At 40.9% G+C, this 21,302-nt stretch overlaps 1 protein-coding gene across 3 annotated transcripts in view; it reads left to right on the forward strand.

The window, feature by feature from the left end:
* VCPIP1 (valosin containing protein interacting protein 1) overlaps positions 1 to 20,825 on the forward strand; it is a 40,041-nt gene extending 19,216 nt beyond the window's left edge. Inside the window, exons 3-4 of one of the 3 annotated variants that reach the window (XR_013345133.1) lie at positions 16,582 to 16,695; positions 17,407 to 20,825. Coding sequence is in view for 2 of the 3 variants with exons in the window: in XM_077810190.1 (XP_077666316.1) it covers positions 1,814 to 2,688 (875 nt within the window). In the remaining variant the exon portion in view is untranslated. Of the gene's footprint in view, positions 1 to 1,813; positions 7,161 to 16,581 lie in introns of those variants that run through there. The other 2 variants (XM_077810191.1, XM_077810190.1) reach the window with 2 other exon arrangements.
* The last annotated feature ends 477 nt before the right edge of the window (positions 20,826 to 21,302 follow it).

The following is a 21,302-nucleotide window of genomic DNA, read 5'->3' on the forward strand; positions in this document are numbered from 1 at the left end:
CTCTGGCTGGAAAAAATTGACTAAAATTTTTGACATTTTACCTCTGTCTAGCCTCAGTTTATAGTTAATCTTATTTCAAATTGCTGCCTCTTTGTAATACTCATCTGGAAATGTGTCATGTTCTTGTGGGCTCATGCCATTCTATATTGAACACTTACATGTTTTAGTCCACTGGTTCTCAACCTTTTTTGGACCAGGACCTATTTGTAAATGTTGATGGCCAATATTGACCCAGTAAATAGCTTAAGTAGAAAACAAGTATTTTGGCCCCAAAATACTTATTATCCACTACATGTAATAATAACAACAATAAAAATAATAAGTTAAAGCTGCTGCCAGCAGCAGTGTAGAAGTAAAGGTGGCAATACCATACGATACCATGCTGCTCTTCATCCCGCCCAGCTCTGAAGGCTGCTCCAAAGGTAATACCATTGGTATGCACAGTGTTAACATACGGTAAAGCACAAGTGGCATCTATTTTAAAAAGAAAATCCAAATATGATCTATTTTTAAAGTTTGTTTGCAACCCTTTCATACATTCTTGTGATCCATTTTGGGGTCATGGCCCATGGGTTGAGAAAGACTGTTTTAGACTATCCCCAACTCAACCCTGTCTTACTAGTTATTTAATGTTAACTTAATATAAACAAAAACAGTGTTAGGATCCTGTAGATGCTCTTATGAAACTGGCTGCTTTAACCTAAGCTGTGCTGCCTCTACACACAAGACACTAGAACAATTTAAGGAAAACTGGATCTCTTCAAAATTGCTAGAATTTCAGAAAATGATTGTACGCTGTGATCTGTATAACTCTCTTCCTTGCCCTGTGAAGATGGTCTTCTGATGCTTGAGGATTCTCCCTTTATTTGCCTATCTTTTATTCATCCCCATGTTGTGATAACTATTGCTCCAGCTAATATAACTCCCTCAATCTTTTGTTTGTTTAGTGCTGCCAAGGTGATCAGTGCTGTCTGATTTATAAAGACAGAAAATCTGTGCTCCAAACAGTTTACAGTCTGAGAGAGAGAGTACTAAAAGACACTGGGTCAAATTTCTAAAAGCATCTAAGTTCCATTTTCAAAAGTGCTTTAGGCATGTAGGAGCCTATGTTATATTGACTTTCATTGAAGTTTCTGGTCCTTAGTCACTTAGGTGCTTTTGAAAACTTCACCTTCTGCTCCTAAAATGGCTGGATAGGGTCCTCAGTGGGGGACATCCTCCAGACGGTGTGCTACCTAAAAAGCATTACCCAGCCTTTGGCATTCAGACTTGAATTCTAATCCTGTATGGTAGTACATACTCTACCACTAAATCAGAGTCAGCTTCTTGAAACTTAGAACTTGTGTTCAAAGGCTGCATTATTTAAAAATGAAGTCTTCTCTGAAAATAAATTCCCTTCCCTGAAATCAGCTGTTTGCAGCCTATCCATTAGTTATATTGTTTCTTAGCATTTATTGGAATCCTGGAAGCATATTCTGCAGCTTTCACCTTCATACCTTGCCATCTCTGTGGAGTAAGCAAACAACACATTACAGTTGTATATCTTGCCATGTATTCTTTGTTCCAACCTGTTGTGGTGCATGTTTGTGTTTGCTGTAGAGCAGCACAGAATGTTTATTTCTAATGTGGTGGTCACTGCATGAAAAGCCTGCATAAATCTTCTGATCACACTTGAATAGGTCTACTATAATCACTTTACCGTTTTCTGATACCATAACTAATATTTTGAATTTGACTACGTAATATAAGTATGTTTTTAGAAAAAATGGTTTTAATTAATAACACTATTGATTTCCCCCTATCTTTTCTATAGGTCTGGCTGATGGCAAGCACTGTACTTTTCCATATCTGCCTGGTAAAAATTTTGTGTATAATGCAGCAGAAGATAGATTAGAGCTGTGTGTGGATGCTGCTGGGCACTTCCCTATTGGTCCTGATGTTGAAGACTTGGTTAAAGAGGCATTAAGTCAAGTACGAGCAGAGGCTACTTCAAGAAGCAGGGAATCAAGTCCTTCACATGGACTTCTGAAATTAGGTAGTGGTGGAGTAGTAAAAAAGAAGTCTGAGCAACTGCATAATGTAACTGCATTTCAAGGAAAGGGCCACTCACTAGGAACTGCATCTAGTAGCCAACAACTTGATCAAAAATCCAGGGAAACACCACTTTTAAGAAAGCATAACACAGAAACAGACTTCAGTCCCAGTCCCACTAAAATAGAGCCTTCTATATTCACAGCTGCTTCTGGTAACAGTGAGCTTATTCGCATAGCTCCTGGAGTAGTGACAATGAGAGACAGCAGGCAGCTTGACCCTACCTTGATTGAGGCACAGCGAAAAAAGTTACAGGAAATGGTTTCTTCTATTCAGGCATCAATGGACAGACACCTGCGGGATCAGAATGCAGAGCAGTCAGCGTCAATCGATCTGTCACAAAGGAAAGTAGAAGCAGTGAGTTCATCACCTAAAACTGGCAGCATTCAGGCTAATTTGCCAGAGTCTTTTTCTGTAACAGGTGGCACTGAACATTCAAATACAGAAACAACTGCTGGCAATGTGGTAAATTCAATGGGAGCAACATTCCACACAAGACCTAAAGCACAAAAAGGAAATTCTGTTGAGGAGGCTGAGGAGATGGATAGTCAAGATGCAGGGATTGCCAATACAACTGAGCCGATGGATCACTCTTGATTGGTTGAAAGCTGATGAGGATAGAGATTACTGTTCAAATGTAATGTTTGTTGGCTGGGCCACATAAAATGATTGGTCATTAAATCTTGTATGTTTCAAAGATTATATCTTCTTATCCAGTGCATGATAGCAAGTGTATGGCTGGCAATAGCTTTTAATATTCCATGCTGCTGCCCAAGCTGGCTCTCAGTGACCTGTAAATTAGCTATTAGAAAATGCACTGAGATGAATATCTGCTGTAGATGTGGGTTATAGAAAGTTTTGTAATTTTAATTCTATGAAAGTCTTAAAATTTAAGCCCATGTGAGATTCTTAGTGCTAGTTTAAGATTACCAAAAAGGCTAGAACAGAGAAAAACTACAAAATTGACAAAGTTAATGTGTTATCCCAGAAGTCTGTGACCACTCAAAATTATAGTGTAAACAGACATTTATATTAATTTCAGAAGAGCAACTGAAATTTAAATTGTATGTTAAACTTCATAAAACAATATATACAACACTTTAATTACATGATGCTGGCATTCCCTTAGATTTAAACACTTTTGCATCCATATTCCTGTATGTGCTTGTCAGAACCTTGGAATAAGAGTAACTATAATTAAGCTCTCTTTAACTTCTGCATATTGTCAATTTGAGCAAGATTAGAAAAAAGGCTACTTAGTGTAAGATGAAGACAAAGCGAATGCGGTGCAGTTACGCATGGCTGTCTGAGCCAACACAGCCATTTCATTGCTCTCTTAGTAAGTGATAGCATGCACTTTTTTGCCATGCAGTTTTTTTGATATTGGGGTAAGGGGAGAGAGGTTGGAAAGTGTTGTAAGAAGTTACAACAGATCAATAGCAAATCAGTTCTTAAAGATTTTGATTATTAGCACTGGTAAGTGGTGGCTATAGTTAAGTAATGGCTAATATCTTCAGAGCATGAGGAATTAACAGAATTCACTAGAAAGAAATAGCTCTTGAATGAGTTGCATTGTCCTAAAATGTTCTCCAGTGATAGTTGAGCTTCTAGAAGCTCATTTTTTAAACTCCATGGAAACAGGAAATATGTACTGTTTCAATGCCCATAAAGACTACCGTTTCTATTGGCTTCTCTTCAGTTTGTGATGCAAATTTCCCTGCATCAGTTCATGATAAAGCTGGTATCCGCTTAAGTAGCATATTCATCAGGTCTACAGTGCTAGTTCTTAAGAAGCAGCCGCTGTGCGTGCTCCATAAAGATGGAATGTTTATCTTTATATTGATATTTCACTTTGCCTTCTACTTGTATATTCATATTTTAAGTGCATTATTGCTGCTTCCTCTGATTTCAGCTAAAATGGATTACGCAAAAGGTGTTAATACAGCCTCAAAGGAATTTAGAACATTTAGATCTTGAAGTCTGTTTCTGTGTGCACATGGGTTTTTACTAGTTCCACAGATACTAAGTTTTTTTATTATAAACATGTTTGTATTCAGAAAAATATCTCCTTACTTTTTACATTTATAGTCACATCAACAGAAACAAATTCTAAGCACTGTTATGATAGAATGCCCTAATTAAGGGAGGACATATTTTTTATATGGAAAAGTACCTGAAGCAAGTCACTTAAAATATAGTCCCAATTTCATTAAATTATTAGTAATTAAAACATCATATATTGGCTTTCTCTTTTCATACAGGGAATAAATATTTAATAAGGTAGTGCACTACTTACATATGAAACATAAAAATCACCTTTTCATGAATAAATGCTAATTTAAAAGATATCCTTTTGCTAACTTAGTTATTTGGTTGAGAATTGCAATACGTGAAGTAAACTTCACCAAAATTGACCTCTAGTGCATTGATTAACTGACAGTGCTTATCCAATGAGAAATAGGATGCATACGCAGCAGCTGGAAGCTTGCTATAACCTCAGATGTTGTATTAATGTCCACTGCTGCAGCCTAGATGTTTGGAGGCTAGAGACAGAAATGGAATGTGGAGACAGAAAGCACAAGCTTCCACATGGTGAGAGGTGTTAGAAAAAGGGACTAGCAGCATATAGTGTTCCCAAAAATCACTATAAATGAGCAGGGGTTGAGAGAAGAGGTACATGGGTGGCTTTGAATTTTAGAGAATCTAGCTGATATAAGAATTTCTTAAACACACACTAAAATCCCTTCAAGGAAAAGGCGAGAGAAAGAAACCTTCCCCATAAGTAAAGTATGTGTAGGGTGTTGGGAGAGTCTGAGGTATTTCCATGCATTTTTAAATTTTACACACCATTCTTTCTTAATCCTATTCAGAGGGCTGGTGTGTACCTGTCAGCTACCTATTGCATTTTCAGGGGGACTGCATAAGTGTGTGTGTGTGTGTGTGCACATCTTATTGCTTGAAGAGGAAGATTCAGAGCAGTTTTGATTTTGATTTTGTTTGGTTTATTTTGTTAAATCTTTCCACATACCCTTCCTATATGAACAGAAATTATATAGATGCAGATTATTCATTCTTTATTTTTGGCCCACAATTAGTGTCATGTGTCTAACAAATCATGTCTCTCAGAACCCTTCACTTTGTGAAGTAAAGAAATATGAAGGAGGTATAGTTAAATGTTCCTAGAACTCCAGGATGCATGAGAACTGTAATTGAAGCTCATTTTTAAGCTTGATGTGAGCTCCCCTAGTTTTATGCAAGCTTGCAATAAATGTGCATATTTCTTTGCAGTTTTCTTTATTTCAGTTAACTTTCTGATGCATTTAAGCATCAGTGTTTTTAGTGAGATGGCTTTCCAAAATGAAGTTAGATTTCATCTATGCCCTGGGGAGGTGTGTATCCGTAAGAAAGAAATTAAATAAAGAGCGCTGATACTTGTAAGTTTGGGCGAGTGTTTCATTTGAACTCTAGTGGGTCTAATAGAAGCAAATATAATTTGAGAGAGATATACGTGCCTGTGTTTCTGCCACTTGTGTGCTTGTCATCTGTCCCTAAGAGAGTCAGGAAAATGCTTAGGGGGTGAGGCATGCTGGTGGGAGGAGAGCTTTAGTAAAATAATAATGGTTAATAAAGCTGTGTGACTAGAGCTTCTCTCTAAAGATGCAAAGATCAGTCAGTATTGTTTATCATCAGGCCTACTAGTACTTACTACAGAGTCACCAGTGTGAAATTGAGTAGCGGTTCCCACGTTTTGGGACAACTGTACCGGTTACTATCCCAGCCAGGGCCTGCCAACTTTTACTCAGTGTGCCTGACAAATTAGACTAAGTTTTGGAGCATCCCAAGCTCCATTGCTGGTTAATGTATGTAATTTGAATGAGAGGCAAGGCAGGCCGTGGCAGTATGCCAGGGCCCAGTGCAAAGACTTGCTAATGTAGGGATTGAAATCCAGACTATTGGACAAATGCTTTTGAATCAGTATCGGTATGCATACTGGAAACCACTGGAGTACAGCATGCAGTTAGCTTTCCAGCCAAATGCAAGATTTTAACAGTATTGTTATAACGGTTGGCTATGAATAAATACTTGCTACTGTGTTATATTCTCTGGGAATTAATATTTGAATTTCATTGCTTGAGTGAAGTAGAGATTGATGTATCTTTCTTAAAAAGCTGCATTAGTTACTATAATATATTCTTTGGGACAACTTCTCTTTTGCAATCACAAAGACACTCATTCATACAGTTGGATTTTTTTTCTGAGCTTTTCAAGTTTAAATAGTATCTATTATCAGATGTAAAAATATAGCAGAATTTAAAGGATTCTGATCATATTTGAAATTAAAGGCAGTCCTTTATTTTACACATCTATTTATTGTGTGGTTTAGTACTTACGTGGAATTTTTAAAACCACAGCTCAAGCATGTGAACATAAAACAGCTCATTGTAAGGATGATATTTAGGTATGGCTGTGTTAATGTCTAAACAAGGTTTCTGTAGCCTCCAAGAGAATACTTTGGCAAACTTCACAGAAGTACACTGGCTCAAAGCTGTGTGCTAACTCCATACAAACGGTGTATTTTTTTTAAAACCAAAGTGTTTAATTTAAAATCTTCAAAATATGGTTAAAAAAGGGAAGGTGGGGGGAACTATACTGCCCCCTAAGACTAGCTCACTAATTCTGCCTTTTCTTTGGAACACACTGAAATGCTGGATATTACAATTCAGAATTCAATATTTAGAAGTGTGGGAGTTTAAGCACTATGCTCCAACATAACTGAACAAAATGTGAATGACTGAGGAAAATGCCATTGTTGTTTGTACATTTGTTTGGCACCTGACCATTTTTTTTTTTTTAAATTATGGAGTCTACATACATTTGTAGTACAATATTAACATGAAGTTGAGCCTCCTGTTTAAGAACACCAGTAGTGATCTGTTCAATGTTGTTTTGCTTGTGAATATCAGTTATTGAGTATTTTAAATTTTAAGATGTTGCATAAAATCTGTAGAATGCAGAATTCCCTCTGAGCCCTTATGCCTGTGGTAGAGCAATAAAAGATTGAAACATGATTGGTATTTTCAGATTTATTTTATTTTTAATGAGGATTATTGCCAAGAAACTAAAGAGTGCACTATTTGGAGGTAATGCTATTTAAAATATGTATAAATAAGCATTAATAGTGTATATATTTAGAAAACAAATCTTTTTAAACAGTAAGTGCTTTACATGTTGAATTAAAAATAAATTAGCATAAGGCATTGTACCATCTTCACAGCACTGGCTGTTATCCAGCACATTTGGTTTGTTTTATTTGTGATTCCTGTACTAATTACATTTGATTTTTATCTGTAATGTAACAATAGTGTATTATAGCAGTATATAGTGTACTATACTACACTTCACTGTACAGTATTTGGAATTTTCTTTGATTGCTATATTAAAATTATAAGTTAAAATGTCTGCTTCTACTTTATAAAGTACAACTTTTTGTCTAGCCTTTCACATTTCAGATTTTGTTAATCTTTTTAAATTAAAATTGTTTGCCTCTTTAAAAAAAAATGTTAAAGGGGGCGTCTTAATTAATGCATTAATTGTTAGTACACCTAAATTTAAATCACACGCTACTTGCACACAGTAGTAGTAATACATGAGGGGGAAAATAACTTCTCTTGTGTCATTGTGTATTAGTTTGTTTAGTGACACTTCTGCTTTAAGGAAATGTTTTTCTCTTTAGAGTGAAAGTGGGACCTCTCAACCTCACACCTATTTTGAATACTTCAATAAGTATTTAATGTTGCTACACTTAGAAAGCTATCAAAGATGCTTTAAAGATAGGATTTAATGTGCACTAAAGCTGAACTCTGAAGAATTATTGATTTGAACATTAGAAGATGTCACTTGCAGAGGAAAGTAATGAAATAAACATGAGACCAAGTTAGACATTCAAAGTAAACATGCAACCTGGGATATGAAGTAGTGAACTAAAAAACCTTACAATTTAAAGCAAAATTTTACAAAGGTTGTGTGTGTCTAGGTAAATATAAAATAATAAAAATAGCAATGGTTTATTTTGGGGGTGGTAGGGAACCTAAACTTTAGAAATCCTAGCAATACTTGAGTAATACTATGTATGTTATGTCTCTACTGCTTAAAATACATCTGCTAGTTCCACTTGCTGTAAGTTAAATTTTCCTCTGAAAATGGGCTTGGTAAAAATGGCATTAGAGCTGGTGCACATAGTTGGGATATTTTTTTTAAACCTGATCTGAAAATCCAAAAAAGTTGGTGAATCAAAAAAAGAACAAAATTTTCATTTTGTGTTGAATGAAACATTTTGTTTGACCTAGACCAAACCCTTTTTAAAAAACACTTTAATGTAGGAGGAAAAGAAGGGCTACATTCACAAAACTGCCATAGGAGGTGTTTGTGTTTGAGACAAAATAGTTTCAGAGATGATTCAAGGTTTTCACAAGCTTGTATCTTCCTGGGAGAATTCATCTTTGGGCTTTAAACTTCCAGTGTTTGGTCCCTGGCCAAAGATGCATTATTTTGGAAATGGAAAAATCTCTTCAATCATTTTCAAATTTTGTATGAGTGGAAAAACCAGCCACACAGATAACTCAAAGAACTCTGAAGAATGACATGTATGTAGTCCTTTCTGAGTAGGTCCAGAATTAAATTTGAAGGGAAATTAATTGCTTGTTAAAACTTTGAACAACTGAAAACTATACCCTTTTATAGAGTTGTATTTCACAGGTGTGTGCACTTAATGTATGTTAGTGGTTTAGGCAGCTTCATTAATTTCATTAGTGCAATGTTGCCTTTTCTACCATAATTACATAGTAACACATCCAAACAAACCAAAGAGCTGTCCAAAAAACAAAGCAAAAACAAACTCCCCTATACACACTTCTGCTGGGAAGAGGATGAGAGAACGAACTGTGACAGATATTATTCACACTAGAAAGAGCTCAGATACTACATGGTATACGAGCCTTTATAGACTAGAAGAGCATGTGCTTGTCATGGATCGCACATTATCTCCACGTTGAGGTCAGAATCATGTTTACTGATGTTGCAAAAGGGATAATTATTATTGGTTTTCTTGCAGAAGCTAGTAGAAATGGTAGACTTTCCAAATGATCTTTGGCGGGCGGGCGGGGGGGGGTGGGGTTGTAATTTTGCTTCTTGTTTCATACATACACTGGGTTGGCTTACCTATTGTATTGATGATTGTAATGTGTTACAAATAAGTCTAGAACTTGATAGCTGCATTTTATAAACTGAAGAAATGAATATGTAATATTTGGAAGTATATATTTTATAAGAAAAATAGGAACAGAAAATACTATATAGAGGGGCCTCAAGGCCAATTGACACTGTTGGAGCTCTTAACTTTCTGCATTTCTGACTTTTATTGATTTTTCTTTATTATTCTGACTCTAAATGATTCTACATTATTTATTTAATCTACATTAATCAATTTATTTTCTAATTTACTGATGTAATCAGTCTTTTACTTTGAATATAAATGTCATCTTTATTGTGATAACCAGCAAAAAAGGTGGCACAACTATTGACTTCATTGAGATCTCTTAAACTTCCTTTTAGCTGAAACAGAAGGTATATGCATTAGCAATAGCATAGTCACATGCAGTTGTACTGTAATTTTATATGCTTACCATACTCTTTTTTTAAAGAAAAAAAAGAGAGAGAATCGGATGAACCTCCACAACTTTGTTCCAGCACTGAAACTGTTACTTCCCTGTGGTCCTCACTGTAAAGAGCCAATAAGTTAATTTTACTTCAAAAATCACAGTTGATCAGTTTGAGGATCAAAACTGAATACTACCTAACTAATTTAGCAGAAGTCAGGTGCCCTAGACCAGAAGCTTTTATTCAACAAAGTAAATATATTAAAAATTAACTTTTTGGTAACATTGCCTCTCTCAGCCAACAGTGACAAGAGTTAGTTCTTGTGTGCTCTGCTTTCAATAAAAGTATCTGTTAAACTTTGATCTCTAGTTTTAAAAAAAACAACCTTTTCTTTAGATTGTTTTGAAACTCAGGTATAGATGCTGTATAGTCAACTCAACATGTAGGAATTTATTTAAAACCAGGGCCCCAGGCATAGTGCAGTTACATAGTTGTAGAAATGAATGCATAATTTACCTTTCTGCCATTCTCCCAAAACTTTGTGCAGCAAATACTAAAGAGGTCCATTAAATATTTTTAAAATGTCAGTTTTTCTGCCATCTTTCTGCTTGTCTGCCTGCCATTTGCCTATCTTCTCTGTACCTGTGTGGGTTTTATTGTATGTTCATAATGGGCGTTTTAGTCTGTTTTCTGTACTTCTCTCTATGCTACTGTTCTAAAGACACAAGGGGAGGTAGCGACAAAACAATTCTCTAAGATTCAGGATACCAGCAAAGATGAAAGCTCATATGCCAAACTGATTCAATCATTAGAAATGAGTGATTTGCCCTGCTGGATTTTCTCTCAGAGGTGAGCATTTGTGGAGGGCGCAGCATAGCGGGCAGGGCAAACAGAAGACTGAAATACTGTCCTTTGGGGAAAAGGGGACGCTATCATGCAGTGCTTCTTAGTCACTGAGCAGTTCCATGTTGCAATTTATGTAGTCCTACTATGCAGCTTCTTAGCTATGTGAAATTGGTGTTTCTCTGCTGTGATGCTAATGCATTTGTATTGGTTATAAACACACCTTCTGGTGTACCTTTAGAATCTTTTTGATAAAAATGAACACAGTAAATGATTTTTATAATCTGTTAAAACCATGAAAATTCCTGCTCCCCTTTTCCCCCCCTCCACCCCAAAATTTCTGGGTGGCTCTTCCACAGAAATTTGGTAGGGGAAGCTTGGGGCCGAATTTAGGTCTAATATGTAGCGTAGTGCGTGATAAACGATTAATCATTTACACGTTGCTGGACAAGCATAATCTAATCTCAAAAACAGTCCTGTGAGGTGAGTGACAATTCACTTGAGAGAAGGGAAAACAAGCAGAGAAAGGCTAAGGACTTATTTTTCAAAACGATTAACGCATCTGCATGCCAAACTTGTGCATTAAATTACTGCTCTTTTATCATTAAAATGCATATGACTAATTACATGTCCAACTAGTATTTGTGTGCAATGGAGCTTTGGGACACACACATCAGCCACACAGTTACACACACTTTTGAAACTAGGCCTGAAGATCAGTGGTGGTAGCTTTATCCCGCTTCTTCCTTCTGCTCCCCCTCTCCTCTTCCCTGCAATCTGTATGGAGATTATTACTGGAATGCTCTTCACTCTGGTCAGGGTGTTGCAAGGAAATGTGTTGCAGTGGCATGAGGGAGGTTGTTGAGGAAGTGATAAGAGCGTCCTCTTCCTTCTCCTTGTCAGAATGGAAAAACTGGGATGCTCCAGTAAAGGGAAGGGCAGAAAACTAGTATTAATTCTGCTGGCTCTGGCACTGTTTTCTGCTCGTTTCAGCCTCCCTCATTCCAATCTAGCTGTTATGCTACCATCAAACCCATCCCATTAATTGACTCTTTGAGGGTTGCCAGGTGTCCGGTTTTCAAGCAGAACAGCCGCTCGAAAAGGGACCCTGCTGTCTCCAGCCAGCACTGCTGACCGGGCCTTTAAAAGTCCCGGGGGCTCCGCACAGCTCCCAGAAGCAGCAGTATGTCCCCCCTCTGGCTCCTATGCGTAGGGGCAGCCAGGAGGCTCTGCACACTGCTCCTGCCCCAAGCACCAGCTCTGCAGCTCCCATTGGCCGGGAACCATGGACAATAGGAGCTGTGGGGGTGGCACCTGCAGACAGGGCAGTGTGCAGAGCCCCCTGGCCGTGCCACTGCGTAGAAGCTGTGGGGGAGGACATGCTCCTGCTTCTGGGAGCTATTTGAGGTAAGCGCTGCCCGGAGCCTGCACCTCTGATCCCCTCCTGCCCTCCCAACCCCTAGTTCCCAGCCCGGAGCACCCTCTTGCACCCCAAACGTCTCATCTCTGGCCCACCCCAGAGCCTGCAACCCCAGCCAGAGCTCTCAATCCCCTGCCCCCCCATGTCCTAACCCCCTACTCCAGCCCTGATCCCCTGCCTGGCCTCTGAACCCCTTGGTCCCAGCACAGAGCCCCCTTCTGCACCCCAAATCCCTCATCCTTGGCACCACCCCAGAGCCTGCACCCCCAGCCAGAGCCCTCAGGCCATCCCACATCCCAACTCCCTGCCCCAGCCAAGAGCCCTCTCCCACACCCTGAACTCCTCATTTCTAGCCCCACACCAGAGCCTGCACCCCTAGTAGGAGCCCTCACCCCCTCCTGCACCCCAACCCCCTGCCCTAGCTTGGTGAAAATGAGTTAATGAGTGAGGGTGGGGAGAGAAAGTGACAGAGGGAGGGGGGATGGACTGAGTAGGGGGGCAACACCTTGGAAAAGGGGTGGGACAGGGAGGGACCTTAGGGGGCAGGGTGGGGCAAGGGTGTTCAGTTTTGTGTGAGTAGAAAGTTGCTAACCCTATCTTTCTCCCATGCCTGAACTCTACCCATCACCTTCCCAGCTAAGAACCTTTCCAACCTCCTCAGCTTCCTCAGCAACAGCCTGTGATGGGGTATTCTCCGCACATTTGCCCTGAAAGGGTTAAGGCAGGCCAGAGGGGCCAGTTAGCCTATTAGACAGCAAGCTGGGGGGAATTAAGACAGTGAGAGAAACCTTAATTAGAAGGTCACGCTGTGCAGAAACAGGTGCAGCCTATATAAATCAGGAAGTGGGCAACTAAAGGGGCTACTTGGAAAGACTACAGTCACTTCCTAGGAGGAGTGTTTAGAGGCTGTAGATAACCCCTAGCAGGTAGGAGTGGTGAAACTGGCAAACCCAGAGAAGGAGGGGAGAGCCAGAAAGTTAAGAAAGGGATCAGGGAAATGCAGCAAGATATGGGTGGGGCAGACCTTGGCTGGTGATTAGAGGGTCCCTGAGCTGGAACCCAGAGTAAACTGCAGGCCTGGGTTCCTGGCATGGGTCAGAAGACTGTGTTTGGATGGTAGAGTGACTTGAGCTTAAACCTGAGTCTGAACCTGGGTTTATTATGCAGTGTAGATAGACCCTCTGGGCTAGTCTTGCAAAAGTCATGCTTTGTGCCTTGCAGTCTATGTGCTGCAGGACTATAAGTCCCTTGGAAGCAGACAAGTGTACTCAAGCCTCACAAGTAGCCCTCTGGGGCAGTGATCCCCAAACTTTTGATTGCACCCCCCCTTGCACCTGTCAGTACCTCCCTGAGCCTCTGGAGCTAGCAGGGACGCAGCTGCGGACAGGGAGAGATGTGGCCAGGGCAAAAGGGGCTGAGGCTTGGGCTGCAGCTGAGGGTGGGCCTAGGGCCAGAAGCAGGGTCATGTCCAGGGCCAATGGTGTGGAGGGGGGTGGAGCTGCAGCTGGGCTGCGGTGTGGGCAGCAGGTGGGCCCAAGTCCAGGTGCAGCTCCACTCCCAGCCTCTGTGTTCCCTCCCTGCCCCTGTGGGGGATGGCCTGGGCCCTGCTGTGCCCCCCAGATGTTCCTCTGTTCCCCCTTAGGGGGTGCACCCCACACTTTGGGGACCTCTGCTCTAGGAGCAACATTCACACCACACAGTTGTGAAGTTAGTGGGGCTTAACCTTATTAAATGCTAATGACCAGCCACCTCTGCTTCAGATTACATAGTGAGCCAGTGTTAAAGGTGGAAACCTGGGAAGTTTGACTTCTTGTCTCCCATTCTTACTATTAGGCAACACTTTCTCTTGAATTCTTTGAGCAGGGTGGCCTTTTGGTTTTGTGGGGTGGAAAGGCTGCGTGGTTTAGGCTGGTAGTAAGATATTGCCAGCTTGACTCTACCTCAGGCTGGTGTTGACCAGCAGTTACCTCCATCTGACTGCTCTTTGTTTCCCTATGAGAAAATGTGGTGGGCTCAGTCCACTTGCCATCCAAATGCTATCACAGCTGGAACTAACTGTTTGCTTGCAGTCTTCTCAGCAAAAGAAACCAAGCACTGAGTGGGGATGGGGACAGAACTGACTTCACACACCTATAAAAGTGATCTCTCCAGGACAGGGTTGGAGAACATTGCCTAGACAGTGTGGAAAAACTTGCACTGATCTTGCCTGGGCTGTATATCAAACAAACAACCCCTTCCTTCGCTAGAGCTGTCAATCTGGCAGCTTTCACAAACATGGGAAGCACTTTCATTTTTTAAAAAAACAAACCATTTGCCAGCTCCTGCAGCTGCTGACGAATAATGATAAACCAGTAAAAGTGCCCCTCCCTTGGGTGGGTATAGCCAGTGTAAATTAAATGATATTTTAGACATGAAAAGTCTGCTGAGTTTATCCTTGTGAATTACTAACTCGGTAGCCATTTTAATATTGTTTGCCTGAAGAGGTTAAGGTCACAGGTAAGAATGGAGTACAAATACAGGAAGAATTACCTTTCCAGTTATAGATGGTTCCACATTTAACCTTCTAAATAACATTTATTAAATATGTTTGCCTCTATATCACCTGTATACAGATTATTAATATGTCATAGCACTGAAGTCAAAGGTAGAATTGTTACTTACCCCGAGACATACTTGAAGATCCAGTTATTGTATGGTATGTCTACACTGCAATCATTCATGCAGTGTCATCACAGCTCGTGTTGACATACCTTTAATCAAGGTAGCTTGGGTACCAGTAGCAGTGCAACCATGCAGCACAGGCTGTACAAGCCTGTCTGAAATAATGAGTAATTACTCAGGCAGCTAGTCCATGTTGCTGCTGTGGCTTCACTGCTCTGGTACCTGAGCTAGCTAGATTAGAGCTAGCCCTGGTATGTCCACAGAAGCTGCAATCACATCCTGTGATTATAAAGCAGATATTTTCTTCATCTGCATCCCACTGTAGGTGCACATGCATGCAAGACTGTATTTATTTGAATAACAACATCTGTCAGGCCATGCATGTGCCCTGCACTGCCTTATGCTCCTGTGTGAGGGTGTAAAGAGTGGGATGATTGCAACCGTCCCTCAATTCCTTTGCCACTTAAAGCCCATGGTGGCTGAAAACTCTCAAAACTAGGAACAGAGGGCTGGTTATGGAGATTGCAGAAAGTGTAGCCAGGGCATGCCACAGTCCTTTGGCTTGTTCCAAGATCTCTTCATGAATTGGGAGAGTGATTCTGGTGAGCATCATTGCACTCAAATGTCAAGAAGCTAGAGATGTTTCTTGTATGAGTGTGGTCTCAATGTTCAGGGTCTCTTCAATTTCAGACAGGAGGTCCTGGAAGTCTTCAGTCATCGGGTGCCAGTGTGGGGCTGGTGCCACTGCCTTGTCCAGTATTGAGGAATCTTTTGGGTGGAGATGGGGAGTTTGTTGTTGCCTCACTGTCATTTCCTGTTCCTGTGGGCCCACTTCTGGTTCCGCTGAGAATGACTTAGCAAACAGTGCTGTCAAGAAGACAGATCTTCTCCTCCTTTGTAGACTTGCAGGAGCGTGATCTGTGATTCAACATATGGGAGAATGGTCCCCTGTAAGACAAATAAGTCTGTATTGGCTTCCCATATGAATGCTGGTCTAGTACCATTCCTGTGCCTCCTATGGGGCTCTGAATGGGGATTCCCTGAAGCCCTGTTTTGGGGGGGTGGGGGCAGAGGAGTGGAATGTTTGCTCATCTTCAAAGGTGGTGCTGATTGGTTGTATAAAGGCAGTGTTGGTTTTGAGGCTGGTTGCCACTTCAGTACCGGGAATGACTATGGAGGTGCTAGGACTTAGAGGAGCCCATATCCCTCACCCTTGCTTAGTTCTGTCAGGATGAGGATTGCATCCAGGTCTCTCACTCTGTCTGACTGCTTGGAGCCTTTGTACTTTGTACTCTCCATATTTTCCCCTCTGTCTTTGAGCTATATTCAAGCTTGGTCTGACTTTGTGCATTGGTGTCCTGTTCACAAGCAGGCATAAATGGCAGCCTCGAGGAAGCCAGTACTGGTAGCATGAGGGCTGTTGGTGCTGAGGTTTTGTGTGGTGAGGACTTCACTAATGTTGAGATGGTCCGTGTTAACTTTTCTGATTGTGCTGATTCAGTCAGCATCCTTTTCACCTTCTTTCAGGTGCTTGATCCTGGAGTCTGATGTGTGCTCAAGAGAGTGCTGGCCAATGCTGCTTTATCTAACTGCCTCTGGCTGTAACTGCCACCTCTGGGTCTGAAACGATCTGCATGGACTCCTCCAGCAGCTAGAGCTGATTACTCCTGGACTTGCAGGTCCTGGAGGAAAAGGACTTGCACACAGAGCACCTGTCTATGATATGGTTCTCTCTGAAGCAGAAGAGACATTGACTGTGCCTGTCTTTCATGGGGATCACAGCACGGGCAGGGTTTAAACCCTGAGGGTTTGGAGTCTGCCATGAGTCATGGTGATTTGTGGGAGGCATCTTGTTGTGCTGTACTGGGGGTTGCCAATTAATTTTTCTTTCTTTTTTTATTTATTTAAAGGAATGAGCTTTAGATAAAATTTCTTCACCACGTTGGCTGGAAAGAAAAATGGGTTTAGGATTTCTGAAGAGTAACGGGTCAGACATTCATCAGATTGTTTCACCACCAACTACAGTAAGAGGGAACAGAGGGGGGGGACATGGCTGCCAAGACCTTTATGCCTCAGATGGGAGCATGAGGAAGCACAGGGTTCCTGTGCAGCCCTGATGGACATGGCTACTTTAAAAAAAAAAAAAGAAAAAAAAAATCTTGTTTCCATGGGATCTGCACTGAAACATACTTCTAGAACAATATTTACTGAACATCTTGGCAAAACTAAATTTTGAATATTGTGACCTTCAACTCTTAATCTATTAATCAAGACTAACAATTCAGAATCTCGCGTGTGTATATATTAAAATAAAATGTGTAAATATATATGTATAGTAACATGTACGCCCATTAAAAAGATTCTAGCTTTAAAAATGAAGTTTGTCTTTGCCACCCAATAGTGTCTATTTCAGGCCCGTGGGATGATTTTATTTAAGCATTTATTATTAAGTCCAGATGTTTGGTGCTGTACAAGGCAGACATAAAGACATGGGAACTGCCTGAAAAAGGCAGTTTTAGTTGCATATAGATCTTGAATAAACAGCCTGTCTAGTTCAAAGGTTCTTGTCATGGCCTTGATGTGGGGACACATTTCTGTGGTATTATCTCTTGGGTACAGCACAACTATATCTATGCAACTTTGCACTGAACAGACATAGTACATAAGCCAAGAAAAGCATATAAAATTGTGTGATAATTTTAAAATGAAATTATGGTCTTCTTTTTTCCCCACAGAACAATAGAACCATTTCAGCGTTACTATTCCGCTATTCCACTATTCCGCTTTACCTATGGACTTTTGGCACAACTGCTTAGAATTTAGATTCTTATTTGAAAGTGTAGGGGGCGCTACAAGCTAAGATTTCCCATTTCTTTTGGTATGAACTGCCCTATCTGCTTACACTACAGAAGAAAAATTCAGAGATAAAATGTTTATCTTCCTAAAGCCTTTCACTTCTGAGCAGAAATTGTAATTTCCAGTGCTTAAAGGCATAATGTTTATGTGAAATTTTCACACAACTGTATTTTCTTTGAGTTTCCCTGGGTAAAATGTGTGTACACATTTTCCCCCAAAACCATGTACAACTTAAAAATCATGTGAAAACTATATATAGTATATATTGCCTTGAATTACTAATGACATGATAGGATACCAAAAGGTGGAGAACTTGCACATAAAAACTGAGTTTAAGTATTTTTGCTATTTGCTTAACTTTTGCATTAGTCCTGGATAATAAAAGTAGATTACTTTGTGTCGTTGGTTTACTATCAGTTTCTAATCACTTTCACTTCAGTTTTCATAGCTTAGCACAATGTTGCGATATTTTGCTTGCCAATTTTGAAGGGAAATATCACTTGCTGTAATGTTTTGTTATAAAGTAATTGTTTCAGTTGGAATTAAAACAAACAAACAAACAAAAACATGGGGAAAGTGCTGTTACTTGTAGGATTTGTAAAAATTTGTATTCGGGGCCAAATGTTACCTGATTGCAGCCTCTTAATGATGCCATAGTTTTGTTAATAACTTATCACATTTCTGGAGGATTTTACCTATAATTCCATAAGCAATTCTGCATGCTGTTGAGAGAGGATATACTGTAGCTTCTAAATTAGAGATTCAGGCGTGCATAACTAATTTTTTCCATTCTAATTATTTTTCTTGAAGCTGGAGCAACACCAATGACAGCACATAAGATTACCTGCTATTTCACAGCCATTGTGTTTTGAAAGTTGTACTGCTTGCAGTAGTATGGGGTTGTACCTTGTGGGCACGCAACAGGAAGAGGTTAAAGCACTTAATAAATGATAGATAAGAAGAGGCCAAATTATATTGTGTGGTTGAATATAATTCCATATAAAAACATAAATCCCTCTCCAATCCAGAGCTTTAAATGCTGCATTGGTACCCAGATGCAGTAGCCTTTGTAAAGACTTTTCTACTTGCCGTGTTCACATTTCAGCACCCAGTTTCTTGTTGTACCTGCCAATGCTACCTCCTTCCTCACCCCAAAAAACTCCTCCTTTTGTGCACCAAATTGTAAAAATAGTAGTTCTTGGATATGGACCCCTTACTTGGAATTGAGGATTATGCCATAAATCAGTAGAATGGAAACTTTTCCTTAGGTTCATAAGACCTCAGATTTTGACTTTGTTGTAAGTTACTTATACGAATAATTAAGAGACTTCCACCTAGGGTAAAGAATAAGCAAATGTGTCGTCTTTTTGTAGACTGGCTGTAACTTAATTTACAAAGATGAAACTCAAACTGTCGTTTGTTTACAATGCCTATACCTGTTTCTTGAGCAAGAAGCTCCATTATATTTTGTAACTTTGTATAAATTGACCTATTTTTGAAGTGAAGAATAAACATTTGTCTTGGTGTATGTCTACACTGCAGCTGGGAGCATACCCCCCCAGCCTGGCTAGACATACACAGGCTTGCTGTGCTTGAGCTACTGCACTAAAAATAGCCATGCAGCATCATCCACACTGATTGTAGCATGCCCTAGCCACCCAAATACAGGCCTAAAAGGTCAGGTGGGCTTGTACTTGAGCAGCTAGCCCATGCCTTCACCTGTGTTGCAACATCCGCACTATTTTTATTGCGCTAGCTCAAGTAGAGCCAGTGCATGTTTGTTTACCTGGAAGCGTAGACATACCCTCTGACATAAAATGCTACTGCAATACAGCATGAAACTGCAAATGAAATTACATTAACTTCTAAAGCCCTGATCCTTCAGTGTCCCCTATACAGGAAGACCCTGGAGTAGAGTCCTAGGGGCTTCCATGAATGAATGTGTTGGGTAGAGCAATATGTCCCCCTCACTGAAGGATAGTGACATAACGTTATTTTCTATAGAGTATTAAAACTTACCTCTGAGACTAGAGATGCCAACTTTCTAATTGCAGAAAACCGAACACTCTTGCCCTGCCCCCAAGGCCTCACCCTTCCCCAACGCGCCACTCACTCCATCCAATACAACATTTGGCCTCCGTCACTCGTTCTCCACTCGCTCATTTTCACTGCAAGGCCCAAGCAGGCACCAGAAGGCCAGGAGCTGCAACAGTTTGAATGTGGGAGATGGAATGTATGATTCAAATACCCTTCACCTCAGCAGGGAGAGATTTTAAACACTATTGTAAATTGCCCACCAAAAAGATTGCCCACCAAAAGAGTCCCGCTCACTCGCAATGCGAGCGACGGAAGAGATTATTGCAGGAGCTTCATTTTTCTTGCCTTCACCTAACTGTCCTGGTAGGGGATCCAGCAGAGCTGAAGCCACTGACTGACTCCTTCCCTACCTGACAATGAACTGTATAGCAAGGAGAAAAAGTTATGCTGTTCCATGTTTAATGACTAATTAAATTGTTTAAATGTATGCTTTAATAGACAATATATGCAATATGGACAAATTAAAATTATGGGAGTCTTAGTCAGAGCTGTCCCTAGTGGTATGGCAAATTGGGGTGACTGCCTTGTGCTTTCGGGGTGGGCCCATGCTTCGTGAGGAGGCTGACAGGGAGGCGAGGCAGGAGATGGGCAGGGGAAGGAGGACCGCCTCCCACCAACCTCCTTCTCCCCCCAGTGCCTCCTGCCCGCCTGCGGGCCCCCTTGATCAGCACTTCCCCATCCCTCCCAGTGCCTACCATCGAACAGCTGTTTCATGGCATCTGGAGGTGCTGGGGGGAGGAGTGTGGGTGCAGTGTGCTCAGGGGAGGGAAGGGGTGGGGCCTTGGAGTGGGAGTGGGGGCTGGGCGGAGAAGGTGGGGGAACTCCTCATCTATGTCCTAGCCCTGCACCCCCTAGTGATGGCCCTGGTCTTTGTGTTAAATATTTCCTGACACTTATGTTTAAATATATAATCTTAATATTGCATTGGTGTTATTTTATGAATTCATTATAGCTCTTTAATGTTAAGAAGATGAGGTTGCATAAAATACAATTCATGCTGTTCCAAAGCAGATTGAGAGGAAGTATGTTAGAATGTCACACACAGCATGACCACCTGTCCTTTGTTTGGTGTCCAATGTTCCACGTTGCACAACAAATCAATCAATATTGCGTTGTATACACCAATAATCATGCAAAGGATTGTACACTGTAATACAATGTGGTGTTTGTATATGAATATGTGTCACAAATAAAACATTGGGGAGGTGCCCTTAAAAATAAACTCTCCCCCATAATTTCCAAGTTGTCCTTTATTTGAAACAGAAAGGGTAAGTATATGGGTATGAGGGAGATTACCATAGCCAGAGACTAGCTCTTCTGTTTCAGGAACATCAGTCCTAGTGAAGCTATGCAGTCCCTGTTGCCAGGCTCCTTTTGAGCTGCCGTGGTGTTGGCACCATCAGACCATATGACCCACTTACTTTTTGCAGCAGGCACCCACCAGTGTGAAGTGCTAGGCTTTGTGCACAGTGATGTCTGGCTGCTGGCATGGTTCCTGATGTGTCCGCTGACAAGGTGGGTTGTAGTGGCCACCCAGTGGCGGGGGCTGGACCAGCCTCAGTGCACTGTCCCTGGATGTCCTAAGAGACACACACCCAAAACCACACTAACCTACATGGTCCTCCTGCAGGGAGGGAGTGGCCTGCACAGCCAACTAGGCTAGCAGCTGCTGTGTCCA

Source organism: Eretmochelys imbricata, chromosome 2 (genome assembly GCF_965152235.1).
Source record: "Eretmochelys imbricata isolate rEreImb1 chromosome 2, rEreImb1.hap1, whole genome shotgun sequence".
In the NCBI taxonomy this organism is placed as follows: Eukaryota; Metazoa; Chordata; order Testudines; family Cheloniidae; genus Eretmochelys; species Eretmochelys imbricata.